The 25689-nt window shown below is 34.2% G+C and overlaps 2 protein-coding genes across 3 annotated transcripts in view; both read left to right on the top strand.

Annotated features, from left to right (window-relative positions):
- The first annotated feature begins 202 nt into the window (after positions 1 to 202).
- LOC106102926 (membrane-bound transcription factor site-1 protease) lies at positions 203 to 19155 on the top strand. 2 transcript variants are annotated; one of them, XM_013282549.1, is made up of 20 exons: positions 203 to 625; positions 2160 to 2339; positions 2486 to 2575; positions 3178 to 3274; positions 3916 to 4136; positions 4456 to 4596; positions 6256 to 6414; positions 7015 to 7102; positions 7900 to 8081; positions 9697 to 9861; positions 10394 to 10543; positions 11022 to 11104; positions 11587 to 11792; positions 12272 to 12470; positions 12562 to 12625; positions 13441 to 13581; positions 14008 to 14145; positions 15401 to 15572; positions 16609 to 16797; positions 18270 to 19155. In XM_013282549.1, exons 1-20 carry the CDS (start codon positions 404 to 406, stop codon positions 18491 to 18493), a joined length of 3111 nt encoding a protein of 1036 aa, XP_013138003.1. In that variant the 5' UTR covers positions 203 to 403; the 3' UTR covers positions 18494 to 19155. The 2 variants fall into 2 exon arrangements, with proteins under 2 accessions (XP_013138003.1, XP_013138011.1); XM_013282557.1 differs by lacking the exons at positions 16609 to 16797; positions 18270 to 19155 and adding an exon at positions 14581 to 14676 and having other exon boundaries at positions 15401 to 15488.
- Positions 19156 to 19698: 543 nt separating this feature from the next.
- The window catches only part of LOC106102944 (acetyl-coenzyme A synthetase), a 15783-nt gene continuing 9792 nt past the window's right edge, over positions 19699 to 25689 (top strand). The window contains exons 1-2 of the mRNA XM_013282569.1: positions 19699 to 20089; positions 25103 to 25298. Of these exons, the coding sequence (XP_013138023.1) occupies positions 19788 to 20089; positions 25103 to 25298 (498 nt within the window). The 5' untranslated portion in view covers positions 19699 to 19787. The remainder of the gene's footprint in view (positions 20090 to 25102; positions 25299 to 25689) is intronic.

The raw sequence follows: 25689 nt of genomic DNA, 5'->3' as shown, positions 1-25689 counted from the left end.
AATTATACCCTTTAAAATCTGGACCTCTGAAACTGGAGGTTGTACAAGAAATTATACTAGTAAAATTATTTTAATATTCCGAAAACTATAAAAATCAAATATCAAACTAAAAAAACGGTAGACCATCTATGACGGAAGAAATAACGAATTTATAGTTTGACAATTTTTTGGCATCTGTCACTCTATATGTCACTGTGACACTGGCAGTTTTATGTACACAAGAGCCTGGTACTACCGTAATGTTTGCTAAATCTATTAAAAAATACATTTGATTATTGTCTTCATAACTCCACGATTATTATATATGAAAATGAATTTAACAAACAAAAAACCGTTAACTTTAAAATTAACGTCAATTTAATAACCAAATAAGAAGTAATGGTGTAGTTGATAAAGTTAAAACATGGGCACCCATTTACTGTTGTTTTTACTTGGTCTCAAACTTACGATAGTTTTTTCTGCTGAAGTAACCGACTCCGTTTTATGTAATGCGACAAGTTCTGAAGGTGTAGAATATGAATTTAGTACTGATGTTGTCGGAAGTGAACATATAATTACATTTAGGGGGTATTTTCTTCGAAGAGCAAGAGAAAATTATGTCACTGCTGCATTGAACAACGCCGGTGTAAGTTTGGTTATTTAAAAATTGTGATATTTTTTCGGGAACATGTGAATTACTTTTTAGAAATAATCATTTATTTTTCGAAAAGCTGTGTGGTCTATGGTATAAGTAATAAGTATATACTATTTATTTAATAGAAGGTAAAAAAATAATTTTGGGATAAAAGAAAAATATCTCAAAATTGTATGTGAATCGTTTTCCTGTGAAATTTCTTAAAGAACACATAAATTATTTGTATATGTAATTCTAACTATTTTCGTGTTTGTGTTGTGTTAAAAGAACAAATGAACTACGAACACCAAAAAAACTATTTATCCCTTGGGAACCTGACATTTTTCATGGATGAATTGTATCCTGTGTTTTTCCAGACTTTGATCAGAATATAGGGGATATTTAGACCAAATTTCTTCAAAATCCATTAAGCCGTTTAAGGTATAAACTCTAAATATAGTCTAAAATATAGAAGGTAATGTATCGACTAGATGTTTCTTTTTTTTTATTCTTACTGATATAAATGCGAAAATTGTGTATGTTTGTTAGAGTTTGTAGCCTAAATGGATGAATGTATCTCAGACATATGGTATTCAGGAAAAATGCTACTAAACTGACTAGTATTTATAAATGTTTGGGGAGATAAACTTAGAAATAAATATAAAACACAATAACTGTATTATTTACTAGCTGTTGCTCACGACTTCGGCTGCATGAAATTAAAAAAATATTAGCCTATGTTACCCACAGATAAATTATCTTTCTAACGGTGAAAGAATTTTTAAAATCGGCCCAGTCGTTTTTGAGTTATTTCAATACATACAAAAATACAAATCTTTCCTCTTTATAACATTAGTATAGATTATTACTAAATGTTTAAAGGATGTTATTATAATATGATGTAGTATCTTTATGTAAAAGGGTCAAATTCCCACTTTTAGATAAGAAAGGTCAGGAAATTAGACACATCAAAAATTTACACACAGTTGAATGACCATTCTGATAAATGCGGAATAAGCATGACAACTGATAAATATTTTGTAAATAGTATACTATGACTTAGGTTAGGCTCCGAGCCCCTCGGTGGGGACGTATAGTGACCTGTGGTGATGATGTGATACTATAATAAAAAAAAACTTTATTAATTTTCCCCTTGGGCGGGGGATTGGTGTCCAAAGTAGAGTGGTGCCATGTATGAGAATAAAGCACTTCAACAATCCTTCATATATAATTAATTAATTTGTTATGTCTTTATTTAATTGTCACACACAAGGTCTATACCCAATTTCAAATGGTTATCATGAAACAGTATATTTTTTCATGTAGATCATTTGAAAGGAAGGTATTTTCATTCAGAGTTTATTTGAAATGAGATGTATTTTTTTTATGCCGAATTTAATGAGTAAAAATGCTACATAGAGGCAAAATATAGCAATGTTTGCATTTTTTTAAAATCATGTAAAGTCAAGATATTTAATTATACAATCTTACATACCCATAGTCGATATTTGTACTATCAATTATGTGGATACTATTAAAATTACAGGTATCAAATTGGACAATAGTTCAACGGGAAAATCCAGCAAAGGATTATCCGAGTGACTTTGATGTGATTGTATTGAATGATGGTGGTCGAGCAGCTCTTGATGCGTTACAAGACCATCCCGCTATCCGTCGAGTTACAGCTCAGAGGATAGTTCAACGCACCATCAAATATGTACCGGAGGTGAGTATGCAAACGAAAATAGTTACATCTCACATGGAATGTCTTAACAGATTGTAACTATTTTGTGGAACTTTTAATACTTTTAATTCCTGATGATATTGGTGGGTCATATATGTTTATAACTTTTGATTTTTTATTGGTAACAGGATTCAAATTGTGGTCCCAATGGCTGCTTATACACAGGATGGCGAAATCATCGTCGGCGAGCACTTAACTCTATTAGGAAACCGAGAGAGGTATGTTAATTATGTTCTGGACAATTATGTTTCTAGAGAATAATTATTGATGCCCCTACTGAATTTACTATATATGCTCAGCATCTCTAATAATTTAATGTTAAACTAAAAGGAACTTTATTTGTATATATATAACTTTGACAGTGGTAGTGCCCACTTTAACATCTTATCACTGCAAGGCCGGCATGCCCCCACTAATACCACGAACACACAGAAGACAGCCGTCAAATGGAAACAATTCCGCGTTTCATCTGATGAGTGTTGTGCCGGAGGCCTAATTTAACTCCCTTTCTCTTTACCACCCTCTTTTATAACGAGAGGATAGGAAGGGGAAGTGGATTTGACGGAGGAGGAGGTGCATGGGAAGGGGAAATACCCTCTTTATGTGCGTCTTCTCCTCTGTCGGATAAGGGTAGGCAACGCATCTGCAATTGCGAATGTCTATGGGCAGCGGTCGCTTCGCCATTTTGGCGAATTCAGGTGGCCGCTTGCTCGTTTGCCATCTTATGTTATATAAAAAAAAATATGTTATATTGTAAAAGTCGAAGATTAATATTAATTGATTTTAATGTAAATTAAAATGACTATAATTTTTCTTGCAGAATGAAGGTTATTCATCGAGAAAACTACTAAGAACAGTACCGAGGCAAATAACTTCGGTGTTAAAAGCAGATTTACTATGGTCTTTGGGTGTAACAGGTATCTTTGTTTTTATTCCAGAAAGTACTATATTAAAACCATATTTTTTATCAGAAAATTATCAAGTTTTTAAATCCTTTTTGTTTAGCTTTGAATGCTATTCGAACCATATATAAGAGAGGTATTTCTAAGTTGCGTTAAGTATTCTAACAATCTATGGTGTGGTAACATCGTTAATCACAAATAACAATGAGATCATTGTGCTACTTAATTACGTAACTCCTATCATTAGCGAGTCTTTTAGGCCACTCGTATTACTTCTCGATTATTTTTTTATATGCATATGTTGACTTTGAGATTTATTTATTTTAATTATGGCAAAAATAATAAGCATATTCGTTTATGATTGCATTTTTTTTATTTTAAGAATAATTGCAACTGACCCTACAGGGATATTTTAAATATAAAAATTGATCATTTAGTTAGTTTTGGTTTCTTCGAGTCTTAAAGTGCAGTAATTATTGTACACTAGCTTCCGCCCTCGACTGTGTCTGCGTGGATTAAAAAACTTTTTATCCCTATGTGTTTTTTCACTATCATCTACATCTGCAAAATCCATTTAGCAATTTAGCAAACTCTCACAAAAATCCATCTTAACTTACGCATTTATAATATTAGTAAGATTTTATATCTTTATTTAGGTGAAGGTATACGGGTGGCAGTATTTGATACTGGCTTAGCACGTCATCATCCGCACTTTGGTCGTGTAAGGGAACGCACAGATTGGACTGGAGAGAACACATTGGATGATGCATTAGGTCATGGGACATTTGTAGCAGGAGTGATAGCTTCTCGAGCTGATTGTCTTGGATTCGCTCCTGATGCAGATTTACATATATTCAGAGTGTTTACTGATAATCAGGTATTTATTAACTTCAAACAAATTATAAAGGGTCTTATAGTTTTAAGGGTTTTAATCTTACAAAGATTACATAAAAAACTTATTTTATGAAAGGCTGTACCATACTCATTGTTTGATGGTCAATCAATAGTCTCTTAGTATTGATTTCTCGTATTTAATGTACACTTACTTTGGTAGTTACTATAATAGGGAGACAATTAAAATAGTCTTTTTTGCTGCCTACCTTAGAAATGTATATTTCCGTTGTCATATCTCTTCTTTATTTGATCTGTCAAAAGTGTATATGCGGCTTAATTATTAAATTATACGTTTTTTTTAGGTTTCATACACATCGTGGTTTCTAGACGCTTTCAATTATGCGATTATGAGAAAAATTGATGTACTTAATTTGAGTATCGGAGGACCAGATTTTATGGATCATCCATTTGTTGATAAAGTGTGGGAGCTAAGTGCTAATAAGGTAGGATTTTAACTTATTAAAATTTTCGTGAGATATTATCTATACTATTATAATAAAGCGTAAACACACATTTCTTTGTTGCCTAACATGTCAGCAATTACAGCATATTTTTGAATAATTCTTTTTCTAATAAAAAGCCGCACACTTACGTCACGCTTTAGGCTATTTAGTTTCACGCTGTTAAACTTAGGGGGTAAATATTTTGGATAAATGCCCTAATGTAGAAAAGAGACCATAAGTTGCTGCCAACATCAAGGAAGCAAGGTTGTCATCATGTCATGTCATTTTGACATTTGCAATTAATAATTTGACACATGTAAACAATAAAAATTTTTTTTTATAATTTTATGCGGGTGAAGTCGCACGGGAACAGCTAGTACTATATTATTTATAACACGGCTAAATTCATGTGGCAACGTTCGGTGTAGAACCCCCGATGGGTCTGAAACTGGTCGGTGCCTACACCAAAAGTTGCCACATGAATTTAGCCGTGTTATAAATTATATACGTATGATATTTTAAAATCATTGTTAAAACCTAAGTTAAATTGTTTTATTTTTTTTTTTTTGTCAAAAGTAATTTACATGTTAAAAATTTATATTTAATTTCTCTATGATTTTTTATTAATATAATTTTGAAAGTAAAATACTAATTTATATGTTAAAACTAGCTTTCGCCCGGGAATCCGTTCATGTAGAATTGAAAAAAAAAACAAAAGCTAGCAGTCTATGTGTTCTTCCAGACTATCCTCTACATCTGTACTAAATTTCATCGAAATCCATTTAGCTGTTTAGGATACAAAGTCTAACAAACATCCGTCCATCTAAACTTTCACATTTATAATATGTAGTAGTATTTAAAATCTCTGCGACTATTTATTAATATAATTTTGAAAGTAAAATACTAATTTACATGTTGAAATTACTGTATACTAAGCCATTAAGACTATAAGGGTGATTAGGTTTTAGCCAACTCTGCCGGCCCCTGTGGTATTGTTGACACCTAAATATGTCCTTGAAATACCTTGCAGATGTATGTGCAGGTATTGTTGCAGATATTGCATATTGCGTAAAGGAAACTAGCTTTCGCCCGCGACTCCGTTTGCGGGGATTTATAAAAAAAAGCAAATATGTGTTCCTCCAGACTGTTCTACATGTGTGCCAAATTTTATCGAGATCCATTCAGCCGTTATACTACAAACTTTAACAAACATCCATACATCCATCCAACAGAACTTTTACATTTATAATATTAGTAAGATCCCTATCAGTTCTGCATTGCAACACATGGTTAGAATGTCTAATATGTTTAGTGTTTTTTTCTCTCGGCAATTTGTTTTTTGTTAGTTTTGATTTTAAATAGTTAACGTCTTTTTTATTCTCGTTTGTATTTTATGTTCAAGTGTATTTATTATGAGAAGGGATGAATCGCATGTAACAAGAAGGATGTTAGTTATGAATGTGGAGGGGTACATCGGTAGAGGTAGAGCTAGAAAGAGATGGATGGATTGCTTAAAAGGTGACATGATCAAGAAGGGAGTGATGACTGAGATGACGGATGATAGAGTGCTTTGGAGGACGAAAACCCGGTGCGCCGACCCTACGGGAGTAGGATAAGGCATTTATTATTATTATTAAGATAAGATGATTGTAATTCCAGGTAATAATGGTGTCCGCTATAGGCAATGATGGGCCACTGTACGGTACACTAAATAACCCAGCGGATCAGATGGATGTTATCGGAGTTGGAGGAATTGGCTTCGATGATCGTATCGCCAAATTCTCATCAAGGGGAATGACAACTTGGGAACTGCCTAATGTAAGTTAATTTAATTTGTTTACAAATGGGTTTTTTAATAATTCATAGGAATTTGTATTAAACATTTATTTTTATTATTTTACTTTAAGCAGTAAATGAAATTTTTATCACGATAACCGCTTAGAGACGAAAAATCTCCTTTGGTGTTTGATTAGGGACTATAGCTGTTTATTATATACTAGCTGTTCCCCTGAGGCTTCGCCCGCATGAAATTATAAAAACTATAGTTCACTAGCTGTTGGCCGCGACTTCGTCCGCGTGGTATTAGAAAATATATGAACTATATAAATAACAAAAAGCTACGTATCCCTCGAGAACCAGATGAACCTTATCTCATGTGTACACCAGTTGCAGAACGATCGAGTAAACATTAAAAAATTAAATGTATCCCACGGGATCCGTAACTATTCCCGGGATAAAAAGTAGCCTATGTGTTCTTCCAGACTATGCTCTAAACCTGTGCCAAATTTCATGGAATTCTTTTCCAATTTTACTTTAAACAGTAAAGGAATTTTAATCCGACCAACCTCTTAGAGTTGTAATGTGTCCCTTAGTGACTGATTAGGGACTTTTATATTAATATATTTTTGAATATTCCAGGGTTACGGTCGCATGAAACCAGATATAGTGACATACGGCAGCGGCGTTCGCGGCTCTAGCGTCACTGGCGGTTGTAAATCTCTCAGTGGTATGTGTTAAACATTACTATGATATTCACGATACTCTCACCGGGACAGATAAATTGATCGCACTTTAGTCACAGAAGAAGGACGGAAGGCAATTTTCTATCACTTTGACGGTAACAGACTGCATGTTTAGGTGCTTTTGTATAGTATTGTGCAAAAATTGGAATATCGTATGAATTCCTTCATAGAACCCAATGTTAAGTAGAAAAGGATACAGGGGATCGCAGATCAGAGCCGACAAGATATTTGAAAAGACTTATACTTAAGTTTTGCTTTTGCATAGCATGACAGATATCAAAAGTTACCTAAAGATTCACTCAGTGTAGATTTCCCAAACTAAATCTGCATGAATTAACTCCCTTAATAGTCAATAACTTTGTGCGAAACTGTTTAGTTTTGGACATTAATGTAATTAAAACAGTCTTATTGTATTCAATAATAAGAGCGTGCGCAAATATATGACCAAACTATCGCACAACCGTTTAGTCGCGCTTTGATATGAGGTTATGTTGTTCGCACACTACTTAAATTTTAGCTGTGCAACTAAACAGTTGAATTGGCTACGAAACAATCGACAATCGCACATAGTTGTGCGTGCTACATGATTGGAGCTTTATTTTTAAAACTTGTATTGACATGACAGTTATTATAGAGAAGGGACATGTACGTCAATTTTCCGCCCATTTAGTGTTGTGCTACACTAACACGGTATCGGTTTTCTTATCAATATAAAATATCTTTATAATAGTGCTGTTTGTAGATTAAGTTTCTCTGAAAGTATGTCAATTTTTGACACAAGGTACGTCAGTTGCATCTCCCGTGGTTGCGGGTGCGATTGCGTTGCTCGCTAGTGGCGTTCCGCGTCAACATTTGACGCCAGCTGCCGTCAAACAGGCGTTATGCGTCACCGCACGCCGCCTCCCCGGGTACAATATGTTTGAACAAGGACACGGGAAACTTGACCTCATTAGTGCTTACCAGGTACTGACATATCTTAGTAGTTCACGTACTAAGAACAATAAATATAGTTAACACATATACAATACTAATTTGAATTTTAGTTTGACTAAATAAGATAGATTAGTTTGATAAATGACGCATATGAAGTATCCAATTCAATTTGTATGAACCAAATGCCGTACTTAATAGACAAGTGTCGTAGTGTCAACAATTATGAACTATCGACATTCGGTTTAAATAATTATCGAACTTAACTAAAATTATTATTTTCTTTTTAACTACTTTAGAGGATAATTCTAGTATTGATTAGAGTGTAGAGAATTTAGCGATGACAGAAATAATAGCGAAATCCAATTCTATTACGTACGGCTAATAAACATTGATTTACTCTATGGTCTGGTATATATTAATTTGAGAAAAAACAGTGTTTTTTTAATTCATAAGCTATAGCTATGAATCTATCGATTCCAACTTCTATAAGCATAAAAATCGAAAATCGATAAGATTCATGACTGATTTTACACATCACTACTAAATACCCATCACTACTAAATTTTAAATGAATTGTCAAACTATTCTAAATTATTTAGACAAACTATAATTATGTCAATATTTATTGCCATCATTTTTCTCTTTGACAAAATAATAATAAAATAAACATCTTAACAGTCTAACTAATATTATAAATGCAAAAGTTTAAATGGATGAATCGATGGATGTATGTTTTTTAGAGTTTGTAGCCAAAACAGCTGAATGAATCTCTGTGAAATTTGGCATATATGTAGAGGTTAGTCTGGTAGAACACATAAGCTACGTTCTTTTATTAAATTTACGCGGAAGGAGTCGCAGGCGAACGCTAGTAGTAAATAAACAGGCGCTTACTTTATATATAGACAGATTTAGACAGAAAATGATAGCAAACATCTTAGCATAAAATAATTTAATCATTAATTCAGAGTTAAGTGATCACAATAGTCGTTTAAACCATCAAAAGATTCAGTGGCAAAGTCTTACTTGAGATCTGGATTTTGCCTTTTACTTATTTTTTTTTATAATATAAGGTGGCAAACAAGCAAGCGGCCACCTGAATCCGCCAAAATGGCGAAGCAACCGCTACCCATAGACATCCGCAATTGCAGATGTGTGGCCTACCCTTATACGTCGGAGGAGGAGACGCACATAAAGAGAATATTTCCCCTTCCTATGCATCTCCTCCGCCGTCAAATCCACTTCCCCTTCCCATCCTCTCCTTATAAGAAAAGGGTGGTAAAGAGAAAGGGACTTAAATTAGGCTTCTGGCACCACACTCATCAGACTGTACACGGAATTGCTTCCATTTGCCGCCTGTCTTCTGCGTGGTCGTGGTATTAGTGGAGGCGTGCCGGCCTGCACTGCTAACATGTTAAAGCGGGCACGACCACTGTTACTTCAGACATTGATATAATTGTTACAACATCATTAACTTTATTACTCACATTACTAATTCCTATCAAAATGTCGCGCCATTTTTATTACGAATGACATTGACAGATGTAGTGTTGAGACGTGTATGCCAATGATCTAGTGTTGTGCCGATCCTCGAGCGCAATACTGATTATTTTACAATACATTTTTTGTATTTACTATATTATCGCAGTTCCTACGTGAGTATACGCCACAGGCGAGTCTAAGTCCGCCTTACATGGATCTAACGGAGTGCACTTACATGTGGCCGTACTGCACACAGCCGCTGTACTATAGCGCGCAACCGACTATCGCTAATGTTACCGTTGTTAATGGGCTAGGAGTTGCCGGAGATGTGGTAAGAAACCTTGTAAAATGTTTTCTAACAATCAAACTAGAGAAATATCCTAAAAGTATCAATAAAGGGAACCGATTTTAAAATTTCCTATTTTCAGTATATTTTTTACGAAAAACTCAAAAACTACTGGATAGCTATGACATAAAAAAAAATGTGATCGAATGCTAGTTATTTCATGTCAAACAAAGAGAATCGCGTAAATTTTATCATAAATCGCAGAGTAATCGATAAAAATACATAAAAAAAACACTATAAAATTGAGAAACTACTCTTTGACGTCGTTTAAAAAGTAACAATTAGTTCCAATCTTACGTTAATTAGTATACATTTTGTTTATAGTAATGAAACAAAATTACTTAATATATTTTAGTATTAACGTATTCAAACTTCTTAGCGGATCAATATTGCACGAGGTCTAAAAACCACTTGAATCATCAAAAACACTGTAACGGATAATACCTTATTATTGAAATAATTTCTATTATTATACACTTATCTTCTGGTTTTGAATTAAAATTATTTATGTTTATAGAAAGAGGTGACATGGCACCCCCATTTACCCAATGGGGGGTTGCTATCGGTATCAGCCGATTATAGCCCCATACTCTGGCCGTGGTCTGGTTGGCTTGCTCTCAGCTTCTCTGTACTACAAGAGGGTGCTGACTTTGACGGGGTTGTTGAGGTAATATACCTGCTAAAAACTACCGTCTGTGGTGACCGTTTCGCTATTTTAGCGAATCCAGTTAGCCGCGTCTTTGTCAACTTATCTTTACTGATATAAAGAGGAAAGATTTGTATTTTTGGATTTTTGTATGTATTTAATTCACGAATAAACTACTGGATTACGAAAAATCTTGCATATTTAAAAAGCGATGTTATCACTGATTATTATCAGGCTATAATTATACTATTTTTTTTAATTTAACGCAAACGAAGTCGTGAGCCATAGCTAGTACTAAAAGTAAAGAATTCCACTATAATAATCTTTTGATTACTTGATATTTAGATTTACCTACTAAAATAATTCTAAAATATCTAAAAGAAATATACAACATAACAGACCTTCGTAACCCAGAGGGGTAGACAGAGATCGTATACTTTTATTTAGTGTGATCCTGACATGAATATGTACTTATATTTTGTTATTTATTTAATTCCAGGGCCACGTAAATATAACTATAGAAAGTCATGATGAAACTAAAGAACGAACGATGATAAATACAACCCTTATGTTGCCAATCAGGTAAAATTATTTATATTAAGTAAAAAAAAACCTTTGGAGGGATATATTTAAGCGGTCAAAAACTGGAATCTTGTGTTGATGGCGCCAGAGACTGCTCTTTTTGTTTTTGTCATTTGACATATGTCAAATAGAAGCGAAATCTGTGCAATTTGACAGAATTCTGTTACTAACCAAAGACATATTTCCCTTTTTATAGGTGTAAATTATTTTAATTTTGATGGCTCTAAAATCCCTATATTTATACCTAAATTGTATAACCGCCAAGATATTTGATAAAATTAAGAGATGTGTTTGTAAAAAAATTAAAAAATAGTATCTTCTTCGTCGTTTGGATCTTTACAAACAATTAATAAGAAAATAAATCTAAAAAACGTGGTGATGTTACCTTTCAAAGAAACTTTTTTTTTTTATTATATTTTTTTACTATATATATTTGAAAAAAAATTTTAAAATACATTTCTTAAAGGTTTCGTATTTTATAGAGCACGTATAATACCAGTGCCGGTAAGATCCCGTCGTCTCCTATGGGATCAGTTCCACAGTCTGCGGTACCCTGGCGGATATTTCCCGCGGGACGACTTGCGAGCTAAACACGACCCGCTGGACTGGCATGCGGACCACGTGCATACAAATTTCAGAGATATGTACCGAAGACTGCGAGAACATGGATTCTATCTAGAAGTCATGGGTAAAATGTCAAAAACAAATCTATACAAATATGATAAAGCGTAAACACATTCACCTCTTGAAGGCACCCAAATTTTCATAATTTCATGCGGATGAAGCCGTACGGGTACAGCTAGTACTAAATACTACGTCAAATCAAAGTGACTGCAGTCGATATTTGACTTTTTATTTTAACTTCTTAATAATAAAAAATAAATTAGATGGATGGACATTTGTTAGAAACTGTCTCCGACACTGGTCAACGGGTTTTTTTCTCTCTTTTTTAATTCAACTTCTCGGTGGCAAAACAAAAGCTTTTGTTTAATAGTGATTTAAAAAATCATCAATAATGTTATGGAATTATCGAGTTTCAGCGAAAAGTTTCGTTTATTTGTTTAAGTTTGTGAATTGAAACATAAATGTAACAGTTTTTAATTGTATAGATGCTGTTAAGTGGCTGCAAAAATGGGTTCAGATTCTCTTTAAATTATATTTAATTAGGAACTCCGTTGACTTGTGTGGACACATCATTGTACGGTGCATTGCTGTTAGTTGATCCCGAAGATGAATATTTTCCCGAAGAAATGGCTGCACTAAAGAAAGCAGTGGATTCGGGTTTATCGCTGCTAGTCTTCGCTGACTGGTACAATGCCTCTTTGCTTCGTCACGTTAAATTCTACGACGAGAATACGCGGCAATGGTAAGCAAACTTATTATTTCCTTATTTGTCTTATAGAATCCTGGAAGTAACTGATTTTGGAACTTTTATATGAAAATCTTGCTTTTCTTAGGTGGATTCCCGAAACGGGAGGTGCCAATGTTCCCGCGTTGAATGATCTCTTAAGCATGTACCAAGTAAGCGCCGATTCATTTACTCTTAGGACAGATTTGTTAAAAATAATCTAATGTACAGGCGCGGTAATCCGCAGTGTTCCATTTACAGAAAAATTGCATTGTTCCTTTCAACGAGTCAAACTCCCTTCATTATGTGCCAGAGTTGCCCAAATCTTACTTCTTGCTAATATTATAAATGCGAAAGTTTAGATGAATTAATGTTTGTTAGAGTTTGTAGTATAAACGGCTGAACGGATTTCGATGAAATTTGGTATAGGCGCAGACAATGTTCTGGAAAAAGACATAGGCTACTCGCTTTTGTTTTTTTTTTTTAATTCCACGCGGACGAAGTCGCGGGTGAAAGCTAGAATTATAATAAAAAAGCAACCCATGTACTACAAACCGACATTTTTGGTACGCATTCAAAAACTCCATCCTATTTGTTATTGTTCCGCATTAATGTGCATTAAATGTTAAAATACTGTAACTTTTAAATTGAACATCACCAAATTCCCCGATTGTACATGTATCTTACTAATATTATAAATGTGAAAGTTTAGATGAATGAATGGATGTTTGTTAGAGTTTGTAGATTAAACTGATCTCGATGAAATTTGGCATAGAGCATCTGGAAGAACACATAAGATAATTACTTTTGTTTGTTTTTTAAATTTTACGCGAACGGGGTCGGGGGTGAAAGCTAGTGTATAAACACTTTATATAAATAAAAACTACGAAATACAATGATTCAATTACTCTCTTATAAATTACTTTACTTAATACTTATAAAATATTGGTCTGTCTGTTTTGATGTGTTTTTTATATTATTGTTTTAGATAGCACTAGGCGACCGTGTATTTGAAGGTGCTTTTAAACTAGGCGGCCACCCAATGTACTATGCGAGTGGAACACATATACATAGTTTTCCAAAACATGGTGTATTAATTACTGCACAATTATCAGATCAAGGACAACAAGTAAGTTTTATCGCGGTTCTCAAAGATCCTAACGCTATCTCTGTTTTTCTCTAAGAAAACGAGAGGGATGGCTTTGTTAGCTTCGACTTTTTATTTGAATTAGAGTAAATGAAATCGAATAACATTTTTTTGTTCAAGTCTACGTTCAAACAGATCTGTAGAAAATAATCAAAAGGAAATACTAGAAAAGTATTGCTGTTAATTTTTTTTATTTAAAACTGTACAGTTGTAAACTTTTATTTATTTAATTTTAACTTATAAGTAGGACTGAATAAAAGTCTATTTTATTTTTTTTTTATATTTATATGAGTACATTTTATACAACTGTTAGAATATCTACTCTATTACTTTTTGTTTTCACATATGTTGATATAGATACTAACTTTTTTACGAATGTCTTTATATAATAATATTAAATTTTATTAGATAATGTCCGGTGAGAAGGGCGGGGGTGCGGGCGCGCCGGGCACCGACCACACAGTTGATGTACCGATATTAGGCCTCCTGCAAACTGACAGTGGCAACAGGGAATTCACAAATGACACCGTGGATAAACTGCCTAAAGTAAGCCCAACATTTAACACTATCGACAAACTTATCAGATCCGTTAGTATGTGAAACTAATTTATTCCAAAGTAAACACATTTTTGTCGCATTGTCTTTACTTGTTTTAATTTCCTAGTTTACGTTTTCTTTAACAGAGTGAATCGAAAATAGCGCATCTCACGGAGCCAGATAAGTTTATCGTTTTATAATGTACTTAACACATTAACCATAGATATGTAATCTATAGATGGAATGTCTAATTGGTAATCGATTTTCGAAGTGTGTTTAAGTTGAATTAATCACTGTAAAAACCTTTTGTTAATTTTTGTTTTCCGGAATTAGGTATCTATAGATTATACATCTATGATGTTTACTTTCATTCGTGTTTGTGCTAGGTCCGTGTTGGTTGTGTTCATGTAATGTCGCTTCTGTGATGAATTTACGTCATTTCAGCATTACATCACCAGTTCACTGGTGAAGGTAGGCTTCTCTATGAAGCTCGAAGTAGAACCACCGCCTGTTTGCATCGACTGAGGTTACAAGATACAGGTAAGTTGGCGGATGGATGTTGAGAGTTTTTTGTTTGTCTTATGTTCTTTTGTTTTTTTTTTTTAAAAATGGCGCCCGCAAATTTCGTAAGAGTTTTAAAAATGGTCGTCTATAATATTCTCGTTCGCTTTCACCTTCAAAGTCCCTTTAAAATCGATCCATCCGTTCCAGAGATAGAGGTCCAGGCGCCATTTTGACAGCACGGAATTTAAAAAATAAATCCTATTTTGCTCGTCTACGTCAGCTATCCTCCACTGAATTCCCATCAAAACAGGCCCAGCCGTTTCGGAGAATACCCGAAACAAAAGCGGCTTGCGGACAGACACACAGACAATTTTTTTAATGCGATTTTAGTTTTCATCAACACAAATACATCTTTGCGAAATATGGATTTTTTCTTTCGAAACTATGGATAGACCTTATTTTTACTTTATTTATAGAAATATAACTATTTTTGCATGTCGGAAGCTAGGATATACAAGAGAGGTAGAAAAAAAACTTACCTAATAAGTTTTACATATTTGATGACAGATGTAACCGCAAGAATCTCTCTCGTCAGTTAAGTTTGTCGCACTATATGTGCACAGTGCATTCCAGTGTGGATTAACATTTCCATTTGTAATCCAGCGCTGATTTCGATGGACTGGAATAATGTTATGTATATATCTTTCAAGCCTCAGTAAGCTAACTTTAGTGTTATAGAACTTTGTATATTTGTATTTAGGCGGGTCGTGTGGTGGTATATGGTGACTCGTCGTGTCTTGAAGGCGGGTCGTCGCGGCCCTGTCATTGGCTACTGCTTGCTGCGCTGCAGTACGCGTTGGGCGGACACTTGCCCGCCTCCCTGAGGGATGCCGCGGCCGCGAGGAGACGTGACGTACATCTTATACCATCCGGTGAGATTTTACTGATATCTATTATGCTTTGTACTATGCAAATAAAATAAGATATAATCTTGTTATATAAATACTTATCTTTCACAGTAGGCGAACTTGTGAACGTTATGTGCGCGCACATAACGTACTAAAATGTCTTACTAATGTTATAAATACGATATTATAAGTTGCGGATGAAAAGAGATTGCATGTGGCTAAGATGCGTATGTTAAGATGGATGTGTGGTGTGACAAGAATGGATAAAGTTAAGAATGTATATATTAGAGCAAGTTTGAAAGTAACGGTTAGCGTGGTATGGACATGTTATGCGACGAGACGATGGGGACATAAACTAGAAAGTGTTAAGAATGAATGTGGATGGCTACAAAGGAAAAGGAAGAGGAAGACCGAAGAAAGTATGGATGGCTTGTGTAAAAGAGGATATGCTTAAGAAAGGAGTGGTTTCAGATATGACGGCTGATAGAGCTGTATGGAAGTACAGCACATACTGTGCCGACCCTCCATAAGAGATAAGGGCAAGTTGATGATGTTATAAATACGATACGAAAGGAATAGACGTAGACCGGTCTGAAAGATAACATAGTCTACAAGGTTGTTTTTAATTAGATGAAGTTGTAAGCAAAGTAGTAAAGTATAATATGAATATGAGTAGTAATATTTTAAGAGTAGGAAACGTACTTCATTTGCGGATATCTTTTGGCAACGGTCGCTTCGTCATTTCGGCGGTTTTAGGTGGCCGCTTGTTCGTTTGTTAACTTATAATATCGACAGGTAAAAGGCTTTTTATTTTAACTGCCATTAGGCGACATTGACTTATATAAATTCAGAATCAGCGAATTTTTCTGCGTCGTTTGAACAGGGTTTCTTAAAGATCAGAGCACTTTTGTGGCGCTTGAAACAATCAAAACGTAGGTGTCGTTTTCTAAAAATAAAAACTTTAAATGGCTCTCCTGAACAATTAACCTAATGGCGCTTAAAACAAGCCTTTCACCCATCGATATTAAAAATGTTTGTTTTTTTTTAATTGAAATTACAGAACTGCCTCAACGGGCGGAGGGTGGGCGACTACATATGTATTCTCGTGTACTATCGTCTGATGGTAGCGGGCCTCGTGCGGTGCCTTCGTGCGCCCCGCCCGCGCCCCTCCCTCCACACCCCGTGGCCGCGCCCCCCGCAGCACGCACCCTAGCACCTAAACACGCACCCACCGACCCACGGAGCATAGGTATACTAACTTTAACCCGTAAATGCACGATGTTTTTCTTTTTAAATACCCTAAATTGAACATAGATCAAGGGAAAAATAAAGTTTTATCAAAAAATAATCTATTGGGTGTGGAATAGAAGACTAATATAAATGCATCATCATGCATTTATGGGTAAAAGGTTCCCACGAGTGTTGCCAGCGAATCTGGGGAGATGATAAAGAAGGGACAGACTGATGATGAAGGGGAACAGTACAGTAGTAAATATTTTTATAATTCCAAAGAGAATGAACATGTAGTCGATTTTTTTATTAAAAATTGACAACTTGTTTATCTATCTTAGCATTTTGAATTAATTTATATAATTACTAGCTTCGCCCCCGACTTACTTGGAAGTAAAACAAAAACTAAGGCTACCTGTTCGTCCAGACTGTACTCTACATCTATGCCAAATTTCATCAAGATCCGTTCGGCCGTTTAGGCTACAAACTCTAACAAACATGCATCCATCTAAACTTTCGCATTTATAATATTAGTATAATGAACTTATTATCTATTATATTGCCTTTTTCATTTTATTGAATCCAAAATACACGCCCTAGTTGCGAAAACAACGGTTGCCAAGTACTCAACTCGAACTGTACTGACCTATTTCAAAATTAATGACCTTTAGTATTTAATCAATACTGTGAATATGCGCTGTTATCTGCAGATGTTGCATCATTTTACTTTAAATAAATATTATTTTGTATAAACAGTCGTAGTTTTTACAAATTTAATATACGTAAGATCAAAGCTGGATGCTTTGGCGCCAGGGAGAGTGTCACTTAGTAGTGGTGGTAATATTTATATATTTTGTCAATTTCTTGACCAACCAGCTCAGGGTGGGCCATGACCCCCCTGACCTCCCCCCCTCTGGATCCGTCGTTGCATAAGATACGGGTTTCTTACCCCAATTACGTTTAATCTGCCGATATTTCGGCACAGTTGCATGCGTATGTTCACAGACTGACTAGCTACTGTCTACTACTCAGTCAGTTATTCAGTTACAACATTATAAAGTTCTATTACTTCTAAAACACAATGTTAAAAACTATTAAATTTGAGTAATAATTATTAATTTCGAAACATTGGTTCAAATCCTTAATAATAAAAAGAAAAATTTTATATTTTTGCATGTATGAAATAACTCAAAAACTACTGGACCGATTTCAAAAATTCTTACACCATTAGCTATGTTATCAGTAACATAGGCTATATTTATACAATTTTTAAACACTTATCAAAATCGCACTTTTTTTTTATTGCAAAAGTTTAATTTTGATATTTTACTATTATTTTAATCTTTAGATATTTGTTATTAGTTCTCCGTTTTCACGGCTGAACGGATTTCGATCATATTTGGCATAGTAGAATAGTCTGTAAGAACACATGAGCATAATTTTTTTTTAATTTCGACGGATTCGCAGCAGTTAGTATATGTATATTTGCAGGTGCTCCAGAAGTAGAGGGTACGGAGCCCGCTCCTAGAGCTTGGAGGGGCGCCGGCGCAGCGCCGTCCCGTTCACACCCTGAAGTTGTATACGAGCCTCCAAGTTTAGCTAATAGAGCCCTAACTCTATTCGCTATCGTGGCTGTAATATACTGTGTGACCACATTTTGGAAACGATGGGGACGCAAGTTGAGACGACGGAGACTTATATCGCTAGCCACCTAGCACAGACTAAAACAACACCCAAATAGATCGAATGGTAGATGATATTTACTATTGTCAAAAGAATTATAACTTTTAGTGACATCTGTGGACGAAAAACTGAACTAATGAGTGTTGCAGTGTTAAAAAAGTGTTTATGAACAATTGAAACTAATTTTAAACCGTATTGTATTATAATTTATATAAAAAACACAAGTGACTTCTTAGTCTTAATGTAGTATGAAATTTTTGTATTTTTCTAAGGTGGTCATTATTTATTTTTTATGCCCTAGTTAAATTGTTGAAGGGAATTGTAAAAACATATTAAATTATTTCTTTTTATGGCTATCTTATTTTTATAACTGTTAATGTTACGTAATTTCATTGTAAACCTTTAAATTTTTAATGACAAGACTAATCAAATACTTAATTGGTATAAGAATGGCGACTGAAATACAAAAATAAATGTAGGAATATAAAATTGTATATAAATATGTCAATTAGTATTATACGTGTTTATGTATTTTTATGTATTTGCAATAAGACAAATAGATGTTACATAGACAAAATAAATATTATTTCAAATGTCATAAGGTAAACACAGATATCACAAGTATGAAAATCAAAATCACAATTTAAATGTATAGTATATTTAATTTATTGTATTTAATTAATAAGAACTGCATGTAATATCAGAAGGTAAATAATTTATGTCTTTGTGATTTCAATAAAAGATTTTCTATATACACATGCATAAAAAGTTTCTTATTTTAATCCCATTAAAATCTATCCTTCTAAAAAAAACGAACATACTACGCTGTAAGATGCAATATACTCTGAAATTAGGCAGTATTTTATCTGAGATGTGCAAAAATATAAAACTTTATAATTACCTAAATAAATTACAACACCAAACTATTTTTATGTTTTAGGTATTCCAACCAAAGTGATACAATAAACATTAAATAACGTTAAGCAAATTAATTAATATTTATTGTTTACACAAATAATTGGCAGTAGTTTCATATTAACAATGAGACAGTGATAAACCTAAAGTCGAATAATCTCATGCAATAGTACAGTTGTAACATGTAATAATATCGAAAAGTATTACATTTACGCGGGAAAACAGTATGGTGTGAATAGCGCACGCGCTTGTCATGCCTGCGTCATAGCGTCGGTCACCCGCAGTCCGGGACTTCGGTCGGCATCGGTTCGCGTCGGCGCGGCGTTACCAATAAAAATCCATTCAGTCGTCGAGAAAACGTTATCGTGAGTGGTTGTTCCTTAATCATCGGTAACAACGCGCTCAATAATAATGTCGCGCGTGTACAATCCTACCGACTATGTGGTCGAAAAATCTCGCGTTAGATCATTCGATAAATACAAAGAGATGCATAGAGTATCTCTTGAGCAACCAGAGGCATTTTGGTCTGAAATGGCGAAAGAATTCTATTGGCAAACCCCACCTCAGCCGGGAAAATTCGTATCGTACAATTTCGATATAACCAAAGGCGATATTTTCGTGAAATGGATGGACGGAGCAGTCACCAACGTTTGCTTCAATCTTCTCGATAGGAACGTGAGGAAAGGCTATGGAGATAAAATCGCATATTACTGGTAAGTAAAATTTCCCACTCATCATATCTCAAAATCAATAGACAGCTGAGCGAATCTCTGAGACGGCGCACATTCGTATTGATTTTTCGTTCATCTAATTTTTTATTTTGTTAATCTTTTGTGTAATGTATGTTGTTGGCCATGTTACTTTTATAGGATTTTTTCCTCATAGACCTTGAACCTTGATTTTTTTATTTGTTAAAAGAACCACCGGGATGTTTTTCTTTTCTTTTAGGTTTGTGCAGTTTTATTTTACTTCAAGGGTGTTCCTAGTCTGAACTCCTTAAAAATTATATCATCTTGGCTTTCACTCGTTATTTTTTTTTTCGTCTATTATCGTGTAATATTGTAGGTATTAATATAAAAATTAAATGACGTAAGGTATTTAATAACAACCCATTTATATTAAATTAAAACTAAAAATCAAACAAATTAATCATTTTCAACTCTTTGTAGCAGATGATGATATTTTTAATTAAAATAAATATTGTATTCATAAAACTGAACAAAAGAATACCCATACTTTTGTACGGATGTTGGTATTTTAAAATTTCTTATGTTAAAAAATCACCAATCCGGTCGACCTCCTTAGTTTGACCTCGCTCTAGGGCGCTCTCTACTAAACCTTCTATTTCCGCAGTAATTTTTTATGACTTGTTACGAATCTACGACCGTTGTTGTTTCGTAATTATTTATTATGTTCTTTTCTAAGATTGTAATGACATTTGACTTAATATAATTCTCACCTCCTACTTTACTTAAAAAACATCCAAATGAAGACACAGCATAAAAGATTTTCGAAAACAAAGTTAAAAGATATATCGATACTGAGGGTTAAAGTAACTAACTATTATGATTCAGTGAATGTCAGAATTACTTTTTAATTCTCCCACACACAGACATATTATTCATTAGATGTGAAATAATACGATTTTTGTGGCTTCATCGATCGTGTGGGAACAGGTTCGATAGTGCTGAAGTAGGTCGTCCCCGGGCTCGTCCCCCGGGGATGCTGTATCTAGGTCAGTTACACAAGGCCGGCTGAAGGACTGCCTGCACGAATACATTTCATTTCTAGCGTTTCTTAACATATTATATAACTACAAACGATTCTTAAAATTGCATCATACTATATGGTCAATCGTCTAAATTTTTTAAAATATTCCCTATGGCAACATTATTTCTTCCAATAAAAAGCGACCCATACAATAAACAGCTGTCTATTTGGCGCGTTTTTTGCGGTTTTCTATTTTTTTTCATATTCCTTTCACCTTACGATATAAAAATATAATCTAAGCCATACAAGCTAATTCGTTGAAAATTTCGTTTCCCAAACGTATTGTTTTGTCCTCATCAGTCTGCCCTTGTTCCTACGGAAGGTCGACACAATATGACATGTCTAATAACTGCATTTTATTGGTGTTAATTAAAAGTACCTACGTTTGTTTTGGGTCAGGTTTTTTTTTATTTAATTGAATTGCATTTGCCATATTTTTAATCATACTAACACCAATTATTGCGAAGCGCTATCTTGGTTTTATTATTTAAATTCTTCGATTGCCTTAATTTCTGTTTTACAAGAGACCAATCTCTATAAAAAGATAGGAGATTGAGCTCACGTATCCAATGTCTTTCTAGCTGTTCCAATTTTATAAACAGATTTTAACTTTAAGTTCTACCCTAAGTAGGTACTACCCTAAGGCTGCATTTCCAAATTGCCGCAATCATGATCGGCCTCGCCTGTAAAACCCGCTACGAACCTTCAGTTTTAACTGTACAGTTCCAACGTTCGGTTGACACTGAAGTTGTGTAAGTGGTTTATTGTTGTTACAATAAAAACCTCCTCTCGCATTGCAAAAATGCTTTGCCTTCTTTTATATTTTGCGACTGTATCTTATCCACCTTATATTTAATTTACATACTAGTTTTAGCCCGCAACACCGTCTACGTGGAATTAAGAAAAACATTATTACGTAGTATAAGTAAATTATAAAGATGTACCTTTTACATGTACTTATGTCAATATATTTTGCAATATAGCGATGTTTTTTATATACCTACCTGTTCAGACTATAAAATATTTCTAAAGCGTCCTGTTTAAGGAAACATTTTAAGGGTGTACATATTGCAATCGTGCTAAGCGAAATATTAACTACTTTTAAACGGATACATAAATAATGTTTAAAACAATTTGTATGACAATATGTAATTACAAAATTAAAAATAGGTACTTGTATAAAACAGTAGGTTATCTAATTTGATTTGATCTTGTATTCTAATTCGTGATCGACGGAAGTTATTTTGACTATTTGACATAAGAAGGTCAACGGAAATAGCAATTGCTACCTTTCTAGCAACATAAATATTCAGTATATATTTCTCAATGAGTCTATAAATATCCTTTTTTAACAATCGCTTGTTGAAAGCATTTGGTCATTGATATTGAAAGTTTTAACTTGATTGACAAATGAGATACTTAGTAATGGAATGAAATGTCCGAAAATTGGTCTTATCCTTTAGGTAACATGCGGTCTCAATGCAAATGGATTTACCCTCCTGTCAGTCGGGCAATAACTATACATTCGTAGTCAATTACCAACCTTGCGGTCGCTAATCGGAACGAATACGCGTTTCCGTGTTACATTCTATTCCAAAAATAGTCGTGTCCAAATAAAACTAGCGCGGCTAATGTTCCGTATCGCTTAATTGTTTAATGATTTATAATGTGCTAGTACTACGGTACATTGACTATAAATAAGCTAGAATTTATCTAAAGCCCGCTACAGTCGGTCTGCTCTGACAGTTTTCACTGAATAATCGAACTCATCAATGCTGTGCGTATGTAGTGTTTAACTGAACACTGACTTTTCCGATAAAATTATCAGTTACAACATGTTTATAGCTGGCTTAACGCGGTACATTTAAAAAATAAAAGAATATTCCGGTAAAATATATTTTTTTTAAATTCGACGCAAGCATAAAAATCGAAAAGATCAGATGACTTTATACCTTTTTTTTTTAATTTTTTGCGACCAGTAACAATGAACTGTAACATTCAATGAATGTTTCAATTAATTATGGTTTATTATTTATGAATGTGGGACGCATTAATTAGTCATAAGTTAACATTGTTTGATACCACTTAACAATGCGTTGAACTTAAAATGTAGCAACGAACTTACTGATTGAATTAACTTGGCACACATATGTTATTTGATAGTGTCTACCTAATCTACATCTAAGGCCAGCTCAGTTCGCACTAACAGTGTTAATTGTAAAGTCGAACACTTCAATTCGAAATTGAGCGATGTGGAGGGTACAATTGTTTCTTTTTTCTATTTTATATTTAAAGATTTACTTAAGCTGCAAATAGGCAATATGCATATGACGCCAAATTGTACCAAACTTTTTTTAACTATACTTTATTACTATAAAAACATTTCTGCAAAGATTCTTTTAAATATAATGTGATTTAGTGGCAAAATTTAATCATTAAAAAGTATCTTTTTTTAAATTCTTTCGCTAAGTTCTAAAACGCACATTATTGGTCGAAGCAAGTGACTTATTTAATGGCGTCGCTGTGTTGTTAATACACAGTTCATTTACGTTAGTTTGTGTAGAAATACACTCTTGAAGTATTTCACTGTAAACGCGATATCAAAACCAACTTTAAAATAAAAATATAATGAATAGAATTATTAATTACCACTTATTTGAATCGATAATTGACTTTTTGACCTTGAGAAGCGATGAGATATTTTGTTGTTTTTTACATCGAAGTGACATCTGAGCGTATGTTATGTATGGAATATGACGATTGACGTCAATTGTCTCATGATAACTCCGGTCGCGTTTTAGTCGCTCGAAAATGGTCGTAATTATTTTATAACAGGTAGAATCGTTTAAAAAAAAGAAAAAACTCACGCATATTCCCTATTTGTACTCACATGCTTTTAATAATGAACACTACAACAGGTTCTTTGACTAAAATCTTCCAAACCAAATTGGTACTCCATATTAAACTAAGGCCAACTTTATTTGTAAACTTCTTCAATTCCGCTCGATAACTTTGTCTGGTGTTCGATAGTCGGAGATGTTTCGTAGTAATGCATCTTTCTACTATGTTTAAGTCTAACATTCGCTCTTCGAAAGAAGGTATCTTACTCTATATTTACTTTAAAACGCACCAATCTACTGCTTCTTTTTTGTCTGCAATTGCAATTGGAATTCCCGTTCAAAGATCACATTGATAACTTCACAGAAAGTTCTTTAATAGCGTGTTTTAAGATTTAACATCAGATAACAATACTATTTACTTTTGATAAGATAAAATATCTAACGTTTGTAAAATTTCACAACGATCATTTTTCTCTGCATCATATATCCTTCAAACTACATTTTATTTGGTAACTTCAATGTAAATATATAACAGTACAATTAAAAGTGTCTTATTACTATACTCGTACTTGCTATTTTCATAATGGTACGAGTTTTAATGCAAATGACTTTATATATATTCTTCGTTGGAGGTCGAAGATGCGCTTAGAATAACTTTAAATGATTACCGACCTTTTACCTACGTAACAAAGGTTATAAGTCCACACCCATCTATAGACTTGCTCTACACCTATAAGTTGCATTTAAGTTTTTAGGGAATAATAATTTAGAACAAAGATAATAGAAGTGTTTTACGTGCCTCTTGTTTTCCATCTATCGCTTTGCGTACTTCCCGAGTATCTAAAGATAATGGTATCCCGAACAAGGCATCTCTTGTTATGATTTCTTCGTAACCTTCTGGATGAATTAATAAAACTTAGGTTGTGTCCTGTATCGTCTTTAGATAAGGGTGTGGTGGAGCGTCTGTCCAGGGCATAAAGAGGCGGCACTCGCGCCCCTTTATTCCTTTTTGTGTACGGGCTTGTATAAACCTTGCTCAAGGTGATTTCAAAACCGGTCTTGTTTGTGTTACCGTATAAGATATTGGAATAATCAAAGAATTATCATTTGTTATAGGGAGGGTAACTGTCCTGAGGATTACAGCCGTGTGACGTACAAGAAGTTGACGGATCTTGTCTGTCAGTTTGCGAACGCTCTTCGGGACATCGGAGTATCCAAGGGCGATCGAGTCTCCATCTACATGCCGATGATCTTAGAGACGGTGGTCTGCATGCTCGCCTGTGCCAGGATCGGTGCCATACACTCTGTCGTGGTGAGTTCATGTTATGGTCAATGTTGAATGTCAAAACTTTGATACATTAAAATGTACCTAGTCTGTACATTATTGTATAACTTGCGGGGTAATTGAAACTAAATTAGTTAGGTGAAGGTTGAATTATTATGCAACGCAATACTAATAAAGTAATTGAATGTGTATTTACTTATCAGTACATGCTTGTTACGTAACGGTAAGATCTTTGAACGATTTCGTGGCGTTGTTTCATCTTAAACATAGTTAGACATGTTATTGCGAAATCCCAAATCCTAAATTGAATAATATTAGGTACTCAAACATTATCCCTGGCCGGTTCTCTGCCGTGGGTGTTGGAAGCGGAGGTGTTGGCGGCCGTTTTTGAATGGCGCGAACGCAGAAATCTGCTCGA

This window comes from Papilio polytes, unplaced genomic scaffold (assembly GCF_000836215.1).
Source record: "Papilio polytes unplaced genomic scaffold, Ppol_1.0 DF824292.1, whole genome shotgun sequence".
NCBI classification, from domain to species: Eukaryota; Metazoa; Arthropoda; class Insecta; order Lepidoptera; family Papilionidae; genus Papilio; species Papilio polytes.
This window is presented reverse-complemented; position numbering and strand designations above follow the sequence as displayed.

Bases quoted from the DNA above. Each gene is read 5' to 3' on its own strand.
- LOC106102926 (XM_013282549.1), top strand. From the start codon at position 404: ATGGGCACCCATTTACTGTTGTTTTTACTTGGTCTCAAACTTACGATA. The intron at 2,340-2,485 runs GTGAGTATGCAA...TATTGGTAACAG, and splicing joins CCATCAAATATGTACCGGAG to GATTCAAATTGTGGTCCCAA. The intron at 6,415-7,014 runs GTAAGTTAATTT...TGAATATTCCAG, and splicing joins CAACTTGGGAACTGCCTAAT to GGTTACGGTCGCATGAAACC.